Source organism: Haplochromis burtoni, unplaced genomic scaffold, assembly GCF_018398535.1.
Source record: "Haplochromis burtoni strain Fernald_Lab_line unplaced genomic scaffold, NCSU_Asbu1 Contig_17, whole genome shotgun sequence".
NCBI classification, from domain to species: domain Eukaryota; kingdom Metazoa; phylum Chordata; class Actinopteri; order Cichliformes; family Cichlidae; genus Haplochromis; species Haplochromis burtoni.
In genome coordinates this window covers 1,958,798-1,977,278 of record NW_024582378.1, presented here as the reverse complement: position 1 = coordinate 1,977,278, position 18,481 = coordinate 1,958,798, and the positions used below count along the sequence as shown (strand labels likewise).

The 18,481-nt window shown below is 42.2% G+C and overlaps 1 protein-coding gene across 3 annotated transcripts in view; it reads right to left on the bottom strand.

Annotated features, from left to right (window-relative positions):
- Positions 1-18,481, bottom strand: part of vps37d (VPS37D subunit of ESCRT-I) — a 44,432-nt gene that overhangs the window by 17,472 nt on the left and 8,479 nt on the right. For all 3 annotated transcript variants that reach the window (XM_005916037.3, XM_005916039.3, XM_042218294.1), the window contains one exon: positions 17,625-17,796. In XM_005916037.3, the coding sequence (XP_005916099.1) occupies positions 17,625-17,796 (172 nt within the window). The remainder of the gene's footprint in view (positions 1-17,624; positions 17,797-18,481) is intronic.

Here is an 18,481-nt window from a genome sequence, read left to right as displayed (position 1 = left end):
ATATTCAAGATCAAATGTACAACTGTTACATTTGGTTGGCATTACCAGTTTTTTTTTGTGCACATAAAAAACAAATAACAAAGTTATAAAGTTTAACAAAGTGATTTAAAAACCAGCGGTGCTTTTTCTGCATTTCCATTTTGGTGTTTTCACCTCACATCGAGTCAAAGGCGGCTCTGAGAGGCTCTCAGAGGCGGCTACCCAACTAATGGGCAAACATCTTGTGACCAACAAGCTACTTGCCAACCAGCACGCCCCCAGGATTCTTCCTTTCTGATTAAAGACTAAGAAACTCGTGAAGAAAGCTTTTCCCACTGACAGCAGTCTTTTTCCCATCCAGATGACTGGTTCCTTGGTGGCCATTGAAAAATAAATAAATAAAATAAAAATGCAGCTTTACAGCTTATGACTTGAACAAATGCCATGCTTGTCCACATTACAAACAGGAAACCAGAGAATCAGTACATCATCACAATCACCTTAAACGTTTCTCAGTTTGGAGTTCATAAAGCAGCATCTATTGCTTTGCTGAACTCCCCCAAAGACTCCTTCACTCATTTCTTCTCTCTGTCCCAAAGGTTGACACTAAATCTGGAAAAACGGCTGCAGAATGAAATAAAACTGAAGGAACTGACCTCAATGAATTTTAGGTGATTTTAAGTGACTTGGATGTAGTTACTCCAGGCTTTTAATGTTTTGCATGAATATTATCACCGTTGTTTCTGGAATAAAAGTCGTGATTAAAAATGAATAACTTAGTAAGCAACACTGAAGGTCATAAATTTGATAGTTGCTGTATTTCATTGCCTGTAATTAAGTGGTGTATAGATTTGAATGTGGACATACATCCTACTAATTTATAATATTTATGACTGTACTACTGTCTTTGTTGACCAGGACACTCTTGTAAAACATTCAAGTCTTTTTTCTTGGTTAACAAAAAACCTACTCATAAATCTCTGTGCCCCCGTTTCTCTCTTTTAATGTCTCTTGTATTATTGAAGGGCTACACAGTTGTGTGGTTTGTTTGCCTTGAGCTTCCAAAAACTACAACATATTCTGCACAGTGTTGTCCATAAAATCTTCTTATTTCCTCCAGTTTCCAACTTTTGGCTGGCAAAGCTCACATTTTCCTTCTGTGATGGACACTTATGAGCTAAAGTTACTCAGAGGTTAAAAGGAAATGTGCATGCAGACGCTTTAAAACCAGCTACTGGTTACTGATTGTAGTTTGTGCCAAATGATTCCCCCTGCCTCTGAACAGCAGGGGTTGTGACACAGACGGAGGTAATTCAGGAATTTGGGAATGTAGCTGCCAAAATCTGCATAAAACGACACTCCTCGCAGTCAAAACTGAACACACAGAACTGATACACTTATTTTTAGATTTGGCGCGACTCTCACTTGCCAGAGGATGTCATTATCTTTGAAGCCGATTGTGAATAAAACTCCTTAAATCTCCTGGAAATCAAAGAAAAAAACGAGAGGCTCATAACTGTAGCACTTGCCTCAGAATAATCATTTCTCTTTGGCATCAAAGCCGTCTGCATGTCTATGAGCCTAGTGTAAACAAGGACTGCAAACAGCTAATCTGCCGCACTTCTAACGGTGCCAATTTGCCCAAATGAAAACAAAATGAGGTTCAGATCGCATCCCACAGACAAACTCCTCGTTTTATTTGAAGATGCCTTTAGTAATAAACACAAAAATGTCTAAAAACTCTCAAATTAGAGGTTTCCATTTGAGTTTTGATTTAATATAATTTGATTATGTAATTAAAAAAAGAGAAAGTATCCCTAATGGTACACCCAACTGCCGGCCATCATCACAAACTGGTGCAGCGTGCAAACATAAATATGCATGTAGTGCCGCTCTCGCAGCATGTGTTCACCTCCTGGGGATCACAGTCGGTCGTCACTGCGAACACAAACTGACCCAGCTGACTGCAAAGTGTCTTGTCCCTCCGAGAGACGATATGACAGCCACGCTAATCCCCCCCCCACACAAGTCAGACCGGGTTCAGTCGAAACCAAGGGGCAAATAAAGGTCACAGTAATAACTCTGAGTCCCTCGGGAAAATCCTACCCCCCATCTAGTTGTATTGGGCGGGGGGGAGGGAGTAGTAGACAATGCGTTCAAGGCAGTCGCTTCCCCTTCGCTTGCTCTTACTGAATGTCAGCACCCAAGCAGTGAAGTCAGTCACGCATCTTTAAATGCGATAATCATCGTTACTGGGATTCTGAAATGAAAAGCTTCATCAGAGCTAAGCTGGCACTATTAGCTGATTCCAGGTCTAGACCTGGTTTAGACCAAAGCAAACACATGGTGAGGCACTTCTGATGGTTAGAAATAGTCCAAATGGAACTAGCGAGCCCCTTCACACCTTTGGATGTTCTCTCGCAGGGAGCGGCAACTAATGGACAAGACTCTCATAATAACCCAGTGCTCGGGTATTCCAAAGCTGTCTGGGTGGAGGTGCACAAGTTGTGTGGAACATCTCTCTAAGACAACCTTATGCCTCGCTATGGAACAATATTGCTGTACGGATTGGGCGGAAAACTGTGTTCTGGAAGGAATGGCTTGTCAAAGGCATACGCAGGATAAGTGATCTTTACTCAGGGGGAGTGTTTATGTCATTTGCTGAAATAACCCGAAAATACGGTTTGATAAGAGAAAATAATTTTTGGAAATATTTACAAATAAGGGATTGTGTTACCAAGGAAAATTTGCTCAAAGCTTGAATATGGTGGTGGAGTTTTTAGAATTGTCCAGTACAGCACATAGGTCGGTGGTTTTCTACAAACTGTTTAACAATCCAAAAAAAAGAGATATGTGAAAACTTGAGGATTATATGGCAGAGGGATCTGGGTTGTGCAATTTCTAAAGAAGACTGGCGCAGAATTTTGTCATTCTCTGATAAATATATAAGAGAGGCCAGGGGTAAATTTACTCAGTATAAATTAATACACAGGTGGTACTTCACTCCATCCAAACTTTATAGAATGGGAATTAGTCCCAGTAATGTATGCTGGAAATGTAGATCAGATCCAGGGACATTTATGCATGCTATTTGGGAATGTGGGAAAGTTTATCCCTTTTGGCAAAAAGTATTGGACAAAATAGGAAGGTGGATTGGTTTGATGATACCCCTGTCACCAAGACTGTGCTTATTAGGGGATCTGTCAGTATTACCTGGGGTTTCAAAATATGACTTTGTGGTTATAAAGGTGGGGGTGATCGCAGCGGCTCGAGTTATTCTCAGTGTGTGGAAGGAACCGTCTCCTCCAGAATATAATAGGTGGAAAGAAACTATGCTGAAAATGGTGTCGTATGAAAAACTCTTGGCTAGGATTAATGATGATAGGGAGGGTTTTGACAAATCGTGGGGACGTGTTTTTGGCTGAGATGGTTGGAACTTATTTGGTCAGGGCAATTATCTTTAGTCATGTTGTACGCTTGCTGCACTGTTTGTTTGTGTAGGCACTCAGTAAGGGAATGAGTTAAAGATTTGAGTTAACTGTCCTTTTTTTAAATTTTTTTATTATTATTATATATATATATTTTTTTCTGTTGTTATTTGTTGTTTGTTTTCGTGTTGTGAAATGTTAAAAACAAATAAAGACTTCAATTATAAAAAGAAATAGTCCAAATGGGCACAGAGAGATGCCATCATATGGCAGGAAGACGACGCCGGAAACTTCAGGCCAAGAGGACGTCTGAGCCAATCGACAATGAGGTTAGTCAGCAACTGTTTTTCGGCATGTTTTTGGATTATTCACAGTGAAAAGGTCCAGATTCTAAACCTAGTTGGCCCGAGAGCAACTATTTTCTTTTTAGGCTGAAGATGTCCTACTAAAGTATGAAGTACGCTTGAGTCTTAAACTGTTTGAACATCACCGGAGACACTTGGACCTGAAAACGGGGTCTTTACTCCATCGCTTAACAGACGGATACCACCTTCACATCCACATTAATAATCTATCACGCCACGCTACGTTCTAGTGCTCGCAAACATCCGCTCAGGTGTAGTGAAAAGCAGGCATGGCCCTGCAGCTGACCCCACGCTGCAGATGCTGGGAGATGGGGGTGCAATGAGAGGTGACAGCCAAGCAAACAAATGCTCTTAGAGCAGCTGTATGTGGCCTACATTCAGGAGCTGATGAGGGGGGCGGGAGTAGACCTGGAGGCTGCTGTCAGCTGTACTAACGAGTGAATGCTATCGACGATGGAGTCGCACGTCCTGCCTGGGAGCTGATGTGAGACAATGAGGCGCCGAAGCAGTCGCACTGTGACTCTGTTTCCCAAGCCTCCCTTTTTTTTTTGCCCTCCTGTGGACGCTTCACACTAAAAGCAAACAGAATCCGTCTATCTACTATTCATCTTGTGTGATGCCGCAAACAATTTTCAGTAAAATTAAGTCCCTCCGAAATCGACATCATGCCATCTGTTAGTAGATGTCTCCAAATTTCTTCCAGCTAAAATGGCGATAAGGCAGAGATACGAATCATACCTCTGTCAGTGCACAGCTCAATTATGAAACGCCACTTTGCAGGAATTTCAGTGTCATCTGTGGATGCTGCTTCATCTGAGATAAATCAAACTGCTGAAAGGGACGTTTAGGAGTGCAGGCTGAAAGTGAAAATCATTTTACTCCTACTCCCACTCACAAACCTGAAAGCAATTTAACATGTAAGAGCCCTAGAGGTCAGGCTGGTTAATAGAGGGAAGCGCAGAGGTGAACATCATCTTCCCAAAGCTAAAAAGAAAGGAGCAGTATGTTTAACTCAAAAATGATGTCGTTTTAGCTTCTACTCTTCACTCATAACACCGCGTGATGAGCATTTAGAGGAGTACAACTGAAAGCTGAATTCAGGTTACCGTAACATTTTTTGAGAAGTTACCAAGAACTCCCACAATGTCGCTCTCTGTTTCTCCAGGCCCTAACTCTTTTTTACTGTTTCTATAAAAAGTGGAGTTGAATCATTCACACCCAGCTGCCCATAAACAGCAAGACTGTCCTTAACCGCGCTGTCAGGACAATCTATGGGAAAACCCAAGCTGATGGGCTTTTAAGACCCAGCGTGAAGCAAATGCAGATTGCAAATTTGTATCCATTTGCATCGCCTGGCATGGGTTCACCTCAGTACAGATGCTGTATGTAACCATGTGAATACATCAGTGTGTATTTGCTGTGACTGCTCTGCTATAGTAACTCTTAATCCTCTGTCTACTTCTACTTCTCTCATTTCCAGCTCCATATTTTAATTCTTGGATTCTAGTAGATCATGATTCAGAGTTCAAAATAATCCTTGTCTGTCTTATTCCTGGACTTCAGTTCATCCTGTCTGAAACAAGCCGTCTTGTTTGTTTTGGCACAAGAAGCCTGAGGCGCGAGGGGCTGATCCACAGGAAGGAAGCGGAGGTGGAAATACTTAAACGCAGGTGAGTTATGAGGGCGAGGCAGACAATCAAAGGAGGGAGCAGACAAAAGCAGGAAGTAAAAGACTCAAAAGACTTTAAAAATGATCTCCTTGAAGTTATTCGCGGTCCCTTTGATCAATTTAAAAACCCAACCCTCATTTTTATCACTCTGTGTTTTGATTTCTTTACTTCAACACTGCGACTGTGCTCTACTGAAACTGTCTCTGGAAACGTGAAGCTGCCTTTACCTTTTATACTTCAGCCAATATTTGCAAATTGAATTTCATTTCATTTTTTAATGTGTCTGAAGGTGTAATAAGCACTAAATTTAAAAAAAAATTATTTTAACGTTCAGGCTTTGAAAAGGTTCACTTCTTTTATTTTTTTCCTGCATGCTCAGTGGTAGTTCACACTTTGTGCAGCACACTGTGCTCCATCTGGAATTTAATGTTACGTAAATCAAGTTTTTCTTCCTAATTAGACTAAACACAGCAGAAAGTGAGATAAACCTTTAAACTAAACATTTCTTACTTAGCAGAGTCTCTAGTTGAACCGTAAACACAGTTCAGCAGGTCACCAAAACATTTTAAATCCTCCTCTGGGAACAGGCGAGTGAACAGAGGGCTGGGCTCACAGATGGACAGATGGACGGACCGGCATGACCTCGCTTTGGCGTTTTGCTGTTAAAGGGTCAGTTCACAAAGATTACACTTCCCCTCTTCTTCAAAGGAAGAAATACACATTCAAGGCAATTTTGGTTTCATTTATTAAGGAGATAGAATTTAAATTTTTTTTCCTTGGAGTCATTTTCTGTGGTGTCAGGATTAAACTTCCTTCACTTCCACTGTATCGGGGAGGCGACTGAAATCTCAGACAGTCTACTTATAGACAAAAAGGAATAAGCACACTTTTCACTAAGGATAAAACTACTTGGTGATTAAAGTTGAAGAAAATTCATTTTCGCCAATGCTGAGTTGTGATTAAGATTTTAAGATTTCAGATTTCATTTATAACATTAGCCTTTAGTTTTCCACGTCTCCTTGTGCATTGCGATATTCTGCAGTGAACCGAGGCTAACAGAGCTAAAGTTGGCAGCTTTATGGCTGCAGAGGCCTTGAGGCAGACACTTCATGGCCCAAGTGAACGAAAGCAACAAAGCTGATGTTGGAATTTGTCTCGTTAACGCCATTATGCATAAAAATGATTGAAAACTACGATTATTACGTCAAATAATTTCTGATTATGTGTGGGCAAGATAAATACAAACAAGAGCCTTTAAAATAAGGACTGTTGCTTGAGGGTTAATCGCTAACTGAGGACGCAATCAGTCATTAATTAAAATGCCTAAAGATATCTGATTCCAGTTCTACTTTGTTAATAATTTGTTCTTTTTCCGTTAAGCAAGTTAGACGGTTGGAATTTTAAACTGCCGGCCAGACAAGGGGAGAAAAAAAAAAAAAAAAAAAAAAAAAAAGCATTTTTATAGTGAGCTTTGAATCTGGAAAAAATGTTAACGGGCAATTTTAACTGATGTGATTTGGATTTAGTTTGAAAGCTGAACAAGACTGTGTAATAGAGCCATGTCTGCTGCTTGTGGCAAAATGGTCCATTTCAAAATTACTAAATCTAAACAAACATGATATTTAAAATATGTTGTGCAGAAACAAAAAAAGAAGAAGAAAATTGAAAATATCAATGAAATAAAAGCCTAAAAGGTTTATCCTGTTATCAATGGGCCAAATCCTGTAAAATAAACTATGGGAAGTTGTAGGAGAGGTGGTTTGATGAATTAATGGTCAAAGATATAAATGACTCCTGGTCGCATGAAGGTTAACATTTAACTGAATCTTCTGTTCTCAGCATCATATTTCATCTCCACACAGTGTCACGGCTCCGTCTGCACACGCAGCACTGAACACGTTTAAAAAAAAATAAATCACCGTTTTATTTATTTATATTCGGTCTGGACTGGTCTGCAGTTCAACAGCCAAAACAAATTACCCAGATCGACTCGACTCGTCAGGCACCGATGCCCCTTAAAGCTCCGACTACACGGACGCCCACGGAGTCGGGGCAGGTTCGCAGTCAGCATTAAAATCCTCTACACTGATCTGAGATGATGTGCAGTCCAAACCAGCATCGTGTTGTTATCGGTCTGGTGCTGCGGGAACACTGATCGATGTGACAGTTACCGTGAAGGCAAAGAAACAAGCTCTCAGCAAACAGCTGATGTCAACATGTTAACAGACCCCGCTGAGGCACCGCCGAGCACTGAGGTACATTAAACAGAGTTAAATCTTTCCCGTAAAGTGGAGGAAGAAGCTGAAATCAGTAGGATTAGAGGATTAGTAAGCTAACTTCAAGTTCGACCTTCAGTATAATGAAGGTGGTTAATTTTTCACTGTGTTATCTTATACTGCAGACCTAACCTGCTAGGAGGACACTTTTAACGAACGCCCGAGGCGAATCAGGAGAGGAGACGGATAACTGCTGCCCAGGCGAAAACCAGTGATGATCCTTTATGTGTCGGGAGTATGAGAACAGCTGAGATACTGTGTCTCTGTGTCTTTCAAACCCCAACACAAGCTACCACCCCTGGGATCGGGTCCCTCGGTGCAAACAGAGCAATACAGTGTATGCTGTTGAGTGCAAGTAGGACTTCTGTGAATTATAACAACCTCTGGCTAAGCATCAGGCCAGGACTCTATTTACACCCACAGGCTCTTTACAGTCATTGTGTGCACATCCTGGACAGAAACGCTGGTTTGAGTAGGCAGTCAATGTAGTAACCATTCAACCGCCATTGCCCAAACCTCTGTGAATAGCACTCACAGCCACTGATCAATAGTCGTGGCAGTTTCCATATTACCGATCGTGAAACTGACTCATCGCACATGGTTAGTCGGTGGTGCTAGTTTCGGTCGTTCTGCAGCTGTGCCATCTATAAGGTCGCGCTCAGCTGAGACTGAGAAGGTCACACAGATGAGTGATGAAACATTTCTTCAACTGAAAACGTTCAGATTAACAGAATTAAACAGATTAACAGATCTTAAGAGCAGCTATACATCTTTGAAGTCCACGGGCTGGGTGCGTGTATAGTTTGTGAAGTCAATTCTCTGCAGACAAGTGTGCAGTCACAAAAAGCACTGCTGCAGTGCAGGTCCCCGCTGTGATCGGCAGGCAGAAACATCCTTAACGCTGCACATGAAAATGAGAGATCAGTTTTATCTCTCCTCACCTTGAAACTTGTTTTCACTCTCTGAAAGAGACAATCAGACATTTAACCTAGACTTCACACTTCTCTCTGACACTCTTTACGTCTACAGCAGAGTGTGACACAAAAGGATGGCTTCAAGGAGACACCGCAAGTGTGCATCGTTAGCAACACCAGTATGATATAACGCATCGCGGCAACGGAAAGTCAGAAAGTCCCTTCTCTTGCTGCACAAGCACAGTGATCTGTGGTAGGTCCTGGGCTCTGGTATTGTGGGTGCGATTAGCATCTTCTATTTTGGTCGAGGAAGTGCACCAGGGCAAAGTGCAAAAGACCCGTGGGCTCTGAAAGAGCAGTGAGTCAAAAAGCCCACCTGCTCCTCTAACCTACCCATCGGACACATGTAGAGGTGTGTGTGGGGGGCGGGAGTGGACCTGGAGGTGTGTGTGCAGCCGGAAGATCGTGATTCTGCCCTTTTCAGCTTCATATTTTTAATCTTGGGCGTCTAACAGAGTAGCTTAGTATGATTCACAGTACAAAATAATCCTAATTTGATTTATAATAAGCACCAGTGCAGCTATGTCACCATCTGAAACAAGCTGCTTTACCTACACTTTAAGTCAGTCCGCTCAACTGAAAGATCAGACTGATCTTTATGCAGATTGATCTTTATTTTAAATTCATGCCATAAACGTAATCTTTGATTCTAAGCACTGTAAATCCATTTTTGGAGAATCAATAGTGATTATACGTGATTTTGCCAATCAATCAATCACATATTTGGTATGGTTAATGATGATTTAAACACATCGAGTAGTTGAAAAGTGCTGGATTCATATTTGAGGGATTGTTCTCAGATCGATTTTAAAGCAACTTCATCACAGAGACTTCTGTGAGACTGTCAGGGCTGAATTTAATTTCCATGCATGTGCGTGTATATATGTAACTGCTATTGATGTTAAATGAATATTATCATCATCCTATTTATGCAGTTTTCTTATTTGCTGTGCCAGATTCCATTTTTATCTTTACAGTGTTTATTCTCTTTTGATGATTTCTATTTAACCTTTATTTCTTTGCTTTTATCCCCAGAAATAAATGAATAAAACCCAGTGAACCATGCTAAAAATAAATAAATAAATTTGTTCATAGTTCCGGTGTGCATGCCGAAAAGCGATACGTTAGCTCGGCCGATCAGTGAACTGGGAATGCAGTGAACCAATTTACTCTGTATGACCAACAGAAATGGCTTTTATTAGAGTCTATTTATGCCTTTAAGCACGACACGTTCGCACACTGCACGCCTGTCCTGCTGATAATGTCCTCTCGGGTCGAAGGCTGCGGAATATCAATGAGTACGACTAATGGAGCAGCAGCTGGAAACACAAACATGTGGAAGCCAACGCTCCACAAGAGCTAATGCGATCTTTTTCCCCTCGAAGGTTGCTAAATTTGCTGCACTGACACAAGAAATCAAGTTAAGAAATGCAGCTCAAGATGTCGGGGAAGTGATCTGTCGCCGATCACACACAAATAGGTCACGGTATTGCAGATGGGGCCCTTGCAGGACTTGCATGTATCAGAGGATTGAAAATTAACTAGCAAGTCAGCAGCAGTGAATTAGACCCCCTGCAGCACATCAGCCTTGTGTTTGTCCTCTCTAATGCAACAAACTGCTACACAAGTGTGATAACAGCTTCACAGCTTCTTCTAAAAATGCTCAAAACAGAAACTAGCACTTTGCTGAAAGCCAAAGAAACAAGATTTGAAGTGTAAAGATGATTTTCCCATCTGCTGCTGTGGCCCTTCGATCACGTCTTTTCCCTGCCCCTTCACTCTCTGCTCTTTGAGTTTTTGAGGGTTAACGATGTTTCTCCAGCCTCCACGGTCAGCACAGCTCATGGGATTAAACTTGGCTTTAAGACCGCTCTCTAATGCTGGAGCCCGACAAGTTGAAGACCTCCGCTCGCAGCTTCATATTCAATCTATTTCAAGGATTTTGCCCATTTCGAACACTCCTGCTGCTGTGCACTTGCTTTTTTGTTACAATGATACAGATGCCTTTTTTTTAATAAATACAAACCCAACAGGAATCAGATCCACCTGCAGACAGACAATCTAAAACTGCATTTGATGGCCTGCAAGGACAAAATAGGTTTTTAAATCATTTTTGTTGAATAGGCCCAAAATGTCTGTCAGATGAGCCAACTCTGACTCCTACTGTCTGCAGACTCACTGTGCTTATGTGCCTAGTCACCCCACAAAGGTCCAATCTGTGCCAACAAAAACCCCACCAGCAAAAAGGTCCAATCATATAGACCTCTATGAGAAACTGACCCATCAGCTTTCATGATTCATGACCTCAGTAACCTTCCTTATGAGCATTCGTGGGCTTGGTCACTAGTTTCTAATTTTAGTGAAGACAAGATGATGTTTGCTTTGATTTGTCCCCACTAGTGTCACCATTATACATCCAAAAATCACCAGCTCACTGTGGTGGACACAATGTGGTGGTGCTGAATTTTCCCAGAAGCCTTAGTGGCCCAAAGCAAAGTGTCTTGGATAAGAGGCCAGACTGAACACGTTTGAAGAAAAAAAGAAAAAAGAATAAAAAACCCTATGAACAAATAATCTAGGGGCCAGATCCTGGGACAGGATACCGAGGTCCATGGGTGGGTGCCTGGTGATGGGTTTTAGCTCCTATTTCTGGGGTCCTGGGTGTTTGAGATGATTTCTGTTTTGAAATTAGTGGCATTTGTTCCCTCGTCATTTCCTGCTCTACTTTGAAGGTTAGTTTTGTCTTATGTGTAATCTAACTTTTCCCTCCTTTGTGACCGTCTGCTCCGCCCTCATTTGTTCTCCAACTGTGGTTGATCGTCTGTACCTGTGATTTGCTCCCACTTGTCTTTTGTTGACAGTTAGATTCCCTCATTGTGTTTGCTGTTTGCTTTGTGCATTGGAAAAGGGAGGTCTGCATATCTCTGCTCAGAGTGCTGCCCCTGTGAAAATCGATATGCACATTAAGTTATATCTGAGCTGCTAAAGAAAGTGTTTAAACACCACCCGGTCAGTACAGGGCAAGTGGTGAAGCAGCCAACAACGGTCACACCGATAGCCTGGATTAAATACTCACACGTGCAGCCCTCGAGCTGAAAGCGGAGGTAGAAACATGCACCCAAGTTGAGTGCAACACGCTCAGCATCTTCACTTTGCTCTGCATCTCCTCTGACACCACTTCACTCACTCTGAATCTCTAAAATATGCAACAGACACTGAGCCAACTAACACAGTCAAAAAGTGAATGATATCAGAAGGCCAAGTGCCTCATAAATGTCTAAATCCACACGCAGAGAAACCCGAAGAAACGTTCAGCTCTTTTAAATCATTCAAACCCACAAGTGACTTGTTGACTTTCAGTCAGAGGGTGTAATCCTTTTTATTTAAATCAGAGTATGGAAAGTCCCGAACAAAAAGCTTGGTTAGGCACTTTGTTCTCCAGCAGCAGAGGTGCTGGATAGTCTCAGTCAGCTGGGTCCACAAAGGAAGGGAACATAAAAGCCCCGTCTCACAGTTCCCATTCATTTAGATCTGCTATGATAGCAACAAGAAAGCCAATAATCCCATTTTAATGACCACACCCAGCTCCAAGTATGAAACAAGACACAGCAAGTACAGTCCCGTCTAATGCTGACCTCTGATTGTCCTGAACATGTGGGTGTAAAGAGAACTTATTGAGAGGCCACTGCTTTTATAAATTGCTTTATGACAGGATATTAATATCTGCACTTTCATTCTTATTACTCTGTAAAATTAAAAAAAATGTAAAAAAGCGATCGGCACGTGGATATAACAGAAAAAAGGTGCAGTCAGGTCGCTGTTAGTAAACCACAGAATTCAAACAGCTGAAAACATTCAATGGCCTCAAACGATCCGCAACGATCCGACTACCTACAACGGTTTGATTAAACTGGTGCCAGCAACTGTTCCGCTCGCAGCGCTGACAAGCGGCGTTACAAAGCTGCCATGCCTCATTTTCATGTTTTCAGCTATGGCAAAAGTTTTGATATCTCTTCAAAATCAAACCTCATATGAAGTCTACATAGTTTATAGCCTTAACAGTGGGTAAAATGGTTCCCAGTTGCAACAGGCAAGGACTATGAGATCATCCATCGCTTTCCAGAGGGCCATTTTGTCCTCATGTGCTCCTCATTTACTATTGCTACAAGTCAAGATTTGGCACCTTACACAACATATTTCCAGTTTGCAGTAATTAAGGTGGCAGATCTACTGTGAAACCAATCAGTAATCATTAAAATAATGGGCCCTTGATTCCAGAAAGGGACAAAAGCAGCTTCTAACCATTTATACTTGCATACTGCCAATGTTCGCAACAGAAATCACTGAAAAATAAAGAAATATACACACAAATGTTCCCACCAACTACTGACAGACTGTCCCCTCCATAGAGACACCAAAAATGTTAGATTTGTGTTTTTTTATATACACTTTGCTTCCACGGTCCTGAAATGAAACTAGTACAGTCTTTACAGTTGGTTTCTCTCCTCTGCTCCTGGTTTCACCACGTTTCTCATGTGAAGACTGTGCATTACTTTTGTTTGTTTTTTTAAACATGTTCACTAGTTTAACTTCACCGCAATACAAGAGTCTCTCCTGTGCTCTCGATTTCACTGCATGTCTGTTTCACTCTGTGCTTCTAGTCAGTAGAGGCAAGCAGGAAGCAGAGACAACCGACATAAAGACAAGGTTATTTTAAATGAAGACAGCTCGTTGTGTTACTGTAGGAGAGAGTGTTTCTCAAAATGAACCATGGGCCCCACCAGCAAACTGTTGAGCCACTACAGGTCAGTTGAGGCCAACCGGGTGAAAACTATAAGGTGAAACAAGAGTTTGGTGGCGTTTGGCAATTGCAACAACCTGTATTTAATGTGAATTTCAACTTGGACCATTTAATTTTAAAAATCATTGGGTCTGAATTCTTTAGGCATCTATAAAAAAAAAGGGAGAACTACTGCTCTAAGAGCAATAAAGTCTTCCATATAGGTTAAACCGCATAAATCAATGGGGGGTGACTCTTGCTCAGCTTTGAATTTGAAAAAAAAGAGCAGCTGATAGGCAAAAGATACCCCACCCCCAACTCCCTAGCTGAGGCCCACCGCAAAGCTGTCAACCCAGGGGAAAACCACTGAAAGGTTAATTAAATATGCACTCGATGGCTACATACATGATACCACTCTATAAGACTGGAGCTAATGTGCCTCGGGCAAACATCAGCCTCCTCAAAAGCCGACGACCCACACAGAAGAAGAAAACAGCATTGTTCTTGTGTTTCAATGCAGAGCAGTATGGAGCAATAAGGACAAATATAGCTCTTGTCAAACGTCCACGTTATTGTACCCATAATTCAATCTTTCCCTGCTGTGATACCCAAGCAAAGCTTTTAATGCCTCATTTGAAAAACCGAGAAAACAAAGGCAGGGTGAAGGGAACATCACTACCAGGTAGCGTTTCCTTGCAGTAATTACTTTCTCATTAACCAAAGACTATGAGGATACTGAAAGAACGATGCAGTTAATCGAGCAAATTTGTGACATGAAACTAGAGGCATCCAGACTGTAAAATGTAAAAAATTATTTTAAGTATTATGAGATTCAGCCCAAGAAGCCTCTTCCCCGACCCCCAAACAAAGAGAATTGATAACACAGCCGATCGACAGTTTCAGAGATTTGTTCCCCTCAGATGCAATCGATAATCCAGGAAATTGGAAATGCTATCAGCTGATGTTTGAGCTTGATCTCAATGTGACTTGACTGAGAAATCCAAAGTTTGAAATGCTGTTCAGTACAGTTACCTGCCTCAGCTGGACTTCCTCTGCTTTGCTAATAGGCTGTCCAAGAATCCTTTTCAAAGTAAAATATAGCAAAGATACCATTTCTTTTCACGCGTGCGCCTGTGACTGTGGACCGACTTCCAACTAAAAACAACTTAGTTTCAGCGGCTTCCATATATCGTGACCGATTGAAGCTGCTGTCATTTTAAGTATCTGTAAATAGCAAACAGACCTTTTCGGCTCAGGTGTTCATATGGAGGTGTGAGCGACTGAAGCACTGACCTTTAGAGTAGTTGACAACTCCCTCCATCTCCTGAGCCACAAGAAATTCATCATGGAAAACACGCTCAGAAAAACTGGCCACAAATGTGTTTTTTAATAATTTGGTGGGTTTTTAGTTTGGGGAAAAATAAAGGTTCAGTGTGAAAATGGCTACTAAAGTAGTGAGTAAATGGGTATGGAAGGAGGAGGCAGCCAAGGGGTGTGTGTTTACGCCCATGATCCACATTATTTATATTTCACATCATATTTTATACATCCATCCAACCGTTGCTGCTTATCTGGGTTGCAGAGGGTGGCAGTCGCCAACGTACATTGAATGCATCCAAGTGTCCGTTTAAAGTTTCTTTATGTGGCATCTAAATATGAGGTCAGAGAAGTCAGTGGCGCCACAGCTGCAGCGATCCCATCAGAAGATAGTCTCTAGTTACATGCCTGCCTGTCTGTGCACAGATACAGTAGCAGAAATCAAAACTAAGGTGGAGTTCGAACGCGGTTGCGGTCCAGACAGAGTGCAGAGTACTTGTTAAATAATGCATTAATGTCTTATTGTTGGGCCTCAAGGTCAGAGGTTCTCAGTCTGAAAAGTGAGTCTAACACATGAGTGGCTCAACCTCTAAATATCTGCCAGTTTCCCAGTGACCTGTTTAAGGTTAGGTTCACGTATACTGATTAATATGTCATTTTAACCTATATTGGTAAACCCAAAAGGAAATTCTATAACAGAAATGTGTTAACCTAACCAAGCCTTGTGGTTTCCTTTGGCTTGAATTGTTTGTTAAATGAAGGGTTTAAAGCTGTATTACTTCTACTGACCAGCAGGGGGCAACTCCTCCGGCTACAAAAGGCGGTGGTAAACTGACCCTCTGCACACTTGATCTATGATGTTAACACAGTAACAGCTTGAGGCTGCACTATGGGACCTCAGTAACCAATGGATGATGTAGAGTAGTGGTCTCTAGTAGCCATAATTTCTCTCTTTCCCTCTCTTTCATGGTGACTACTTTTAAATTTGAAACAGGGCTGTTGATTGAGTGTGAGCAGCCATCTATAAGTACCCCATCAGTACTGTGTACCTTGTCAATGTTTACTAGTTAAACACTACCTAGTTTCTGCAAAGTAACACCAACACTAGTTTCTATTTGGGCTGATTTGTGTTTTCAGTGCAACTGGAGACTGGTCCAGGGATTAGTTTTCACCTCCACACCTGTCACACACACACAGGTAACTTTTATGTTTACAAATATTGCCGTTTAAAGAGGTCCAACTAGTAAATCTTACTGGTCTGGTTAGGCAGTTAAGTTGGCGTGATCTGCGAACATTAATCCCAGCTTTGGAGTCTCTTTTGGCAACATAGTCCTCTTTTGTGTCACATTCCAGCGATCTCAAGTTTCCCTTCATTTATTTCCCCCCGCTCATTAGTGTTGTTCCTCCTTTTCTCTAGAAACCTGATGGTTGTCATAAAAGAACATCTTCAACAAATATTTCTGAACAAGCCACAATATGTTCATGTTTTTAGTGGGTTTCCATCCCATGGAAGTCAGAGCTCTTGGTTTCTAGTGTAACAGGAGAAGGCAGCAGTGGAAAACAATGCCAATAATATTTGTGAGAAACTGAAGCAGAAACACTCAAGGCCTCAGCTCCACCCGGGGACTACAACTACAGCTCACCCAGGCCAGCGTTCCCTACACCAAACTGCAGGATGTATTAAACAATACAGCTGTCTGCCTTGATCCACTGCGACGTTTGTCTCCGCTACGATTATTCGCCTCATTCATCTCCCCCCCCCCCACACTCCTCCAGCACCAAATGAGAATCAGATGTTTTGGAGAGGAAGTACGGACCCCCGCCCATCCTGCTTTGCAGGGGAGGTGGGATAGCATCTGTGTAATAACGTGAACACATTGACAGGAAGTTTAAAATTCCACCCAAGTTCCAACTTCCACCGCTGGCCGGCAGCTGTGTCAGAAACCACGCACTAGACCTGATCCATACAAACTCACACATTAGGTTTACAAATAAGCAGCAGCAGCCGTCGTTACCTATGGAAACTCATGCAGCAGGATTTATTTTATCAACTGTTCTTGGAGGAATGTCTAAACTCGTTCACGAGGCTTAAAAATTTAGGAGCATGGCTTAGAGGACATCCTCTGCTGCTGCCGCGCCGTCAAAAGCATGACTTCCCTAAACAAAGACAAGGCCCCTTTCACCCCACAAATTCCTTGACAACTGCTGCAAGCTTCCTGCTGGCATTTGATATGCTCCATTTCGTTCCCATGACCGAACTCCAGTCACGCCGAGGCGGTTGAAGGCTCGTCTCGCTGACACTCTGAAGCGTTGCTGCACTCCCGACGTGAAACTTCCATCATCTCATCCTCTGAACCAGCGAGGGTGTCGCATCGAGTCAAACGTGATTTACATTTAGTTTTGCTTTCTGTGTCTCAAAGTGTGCAACAGCGAGTGTGTGTTTCTTAGTGCAATCACATGGGGAAGAGACAACGAGGAGCCGCTGTGGGTTATCGTGTGTAATTAGTTTCAACCTTAAGTGGTTGGGATGAAACCTTTCCTTTGGATTTGAGGAATTTTTTCTTTTGGTTGAACCTTTTGAAATCTCTGAGGCTATCATCAGAAAAATGAAAAATTCAGTGCTGCACTCTCACTTAGAAAGCCCATATTTACTCACCCGCTTTTGGACTCTGAACCAGTGACCCTGTCATCACAACCACACTCGTCTTGACTTATGTCTTGACAGTGATTCTGCGCTGGCACCCCATCCACCCAAAAAAAAAAAAGAAGAAAAAACCCAAAACTGGCCTCCCCCCCTCCCCGTCTTTGTCTCCTCGGCGGTGGGGGCAAACTTACCAAGCTGACTCTGTTTTTCCCAGCATGTGGTTGCCAGGTTGGACAGTTCCCGGTATTTCTCCGCCAGTTGGAGCTTGCCGTTATTAAGGCGAGGTCGCCGAGCGAGGCTCTCCTCGGCCAAACTCCGGTTAGAGGTCAGCAGCATCTCCCTGTCAAACTGGAGCTCCTGAAACTGTGAGGGGAAAGAAAAACAATTAGTGTTAAATTAGCTGACATTTTTCCCTCGTACATGCAAAGACTCTCGTGACAACCGGCTCATGAACAGCTGTGCAGCCACAGTGCTGCACAGAACAGTGAAAGTATTTGGGCAATGACACAACTCTTGCAATTTTGCCTCCGACTTTGACTGTGGTGTGTATAAACCATCAAAACGCTAATTGCAGACTTTGTGCTGTAATTCAAGAAAGAACTGCATCACCTGCATTAGGAATTACAGACATTTTTATACATAGCGCCTCATTTTCAGAGGCTCAGAAGCAAGTGGACAAAAAATTTAACTAGAAGGATGTTTTTAACACTTCAGTGAGAGAAACTGATTGTGGACCTTAAAAATGATACACCTATTCTCTCAAGTGTTCTTGACAACACACTAAATATTGTGAAGGTTTTTTTCTTAGAAATTTAAATAACAATTCTGTGATCATCCACTTTGTCTTCTGTGATTCCTTCTAAATAACTAGATTATTTGGGCTCTTCAGTCTCCTGATGGCCACCTTCACATATATTCACATCCCTTTGGCGCTCCTGTTGCAATTTCAGCTCCTGAAATCGACTTAATTTGTCATGAATTAACAGAACGGGGGGACTGGTCTTCTGTGGCCATGATGCTGCTTATCAGTTATTAGTCTGACTACTTC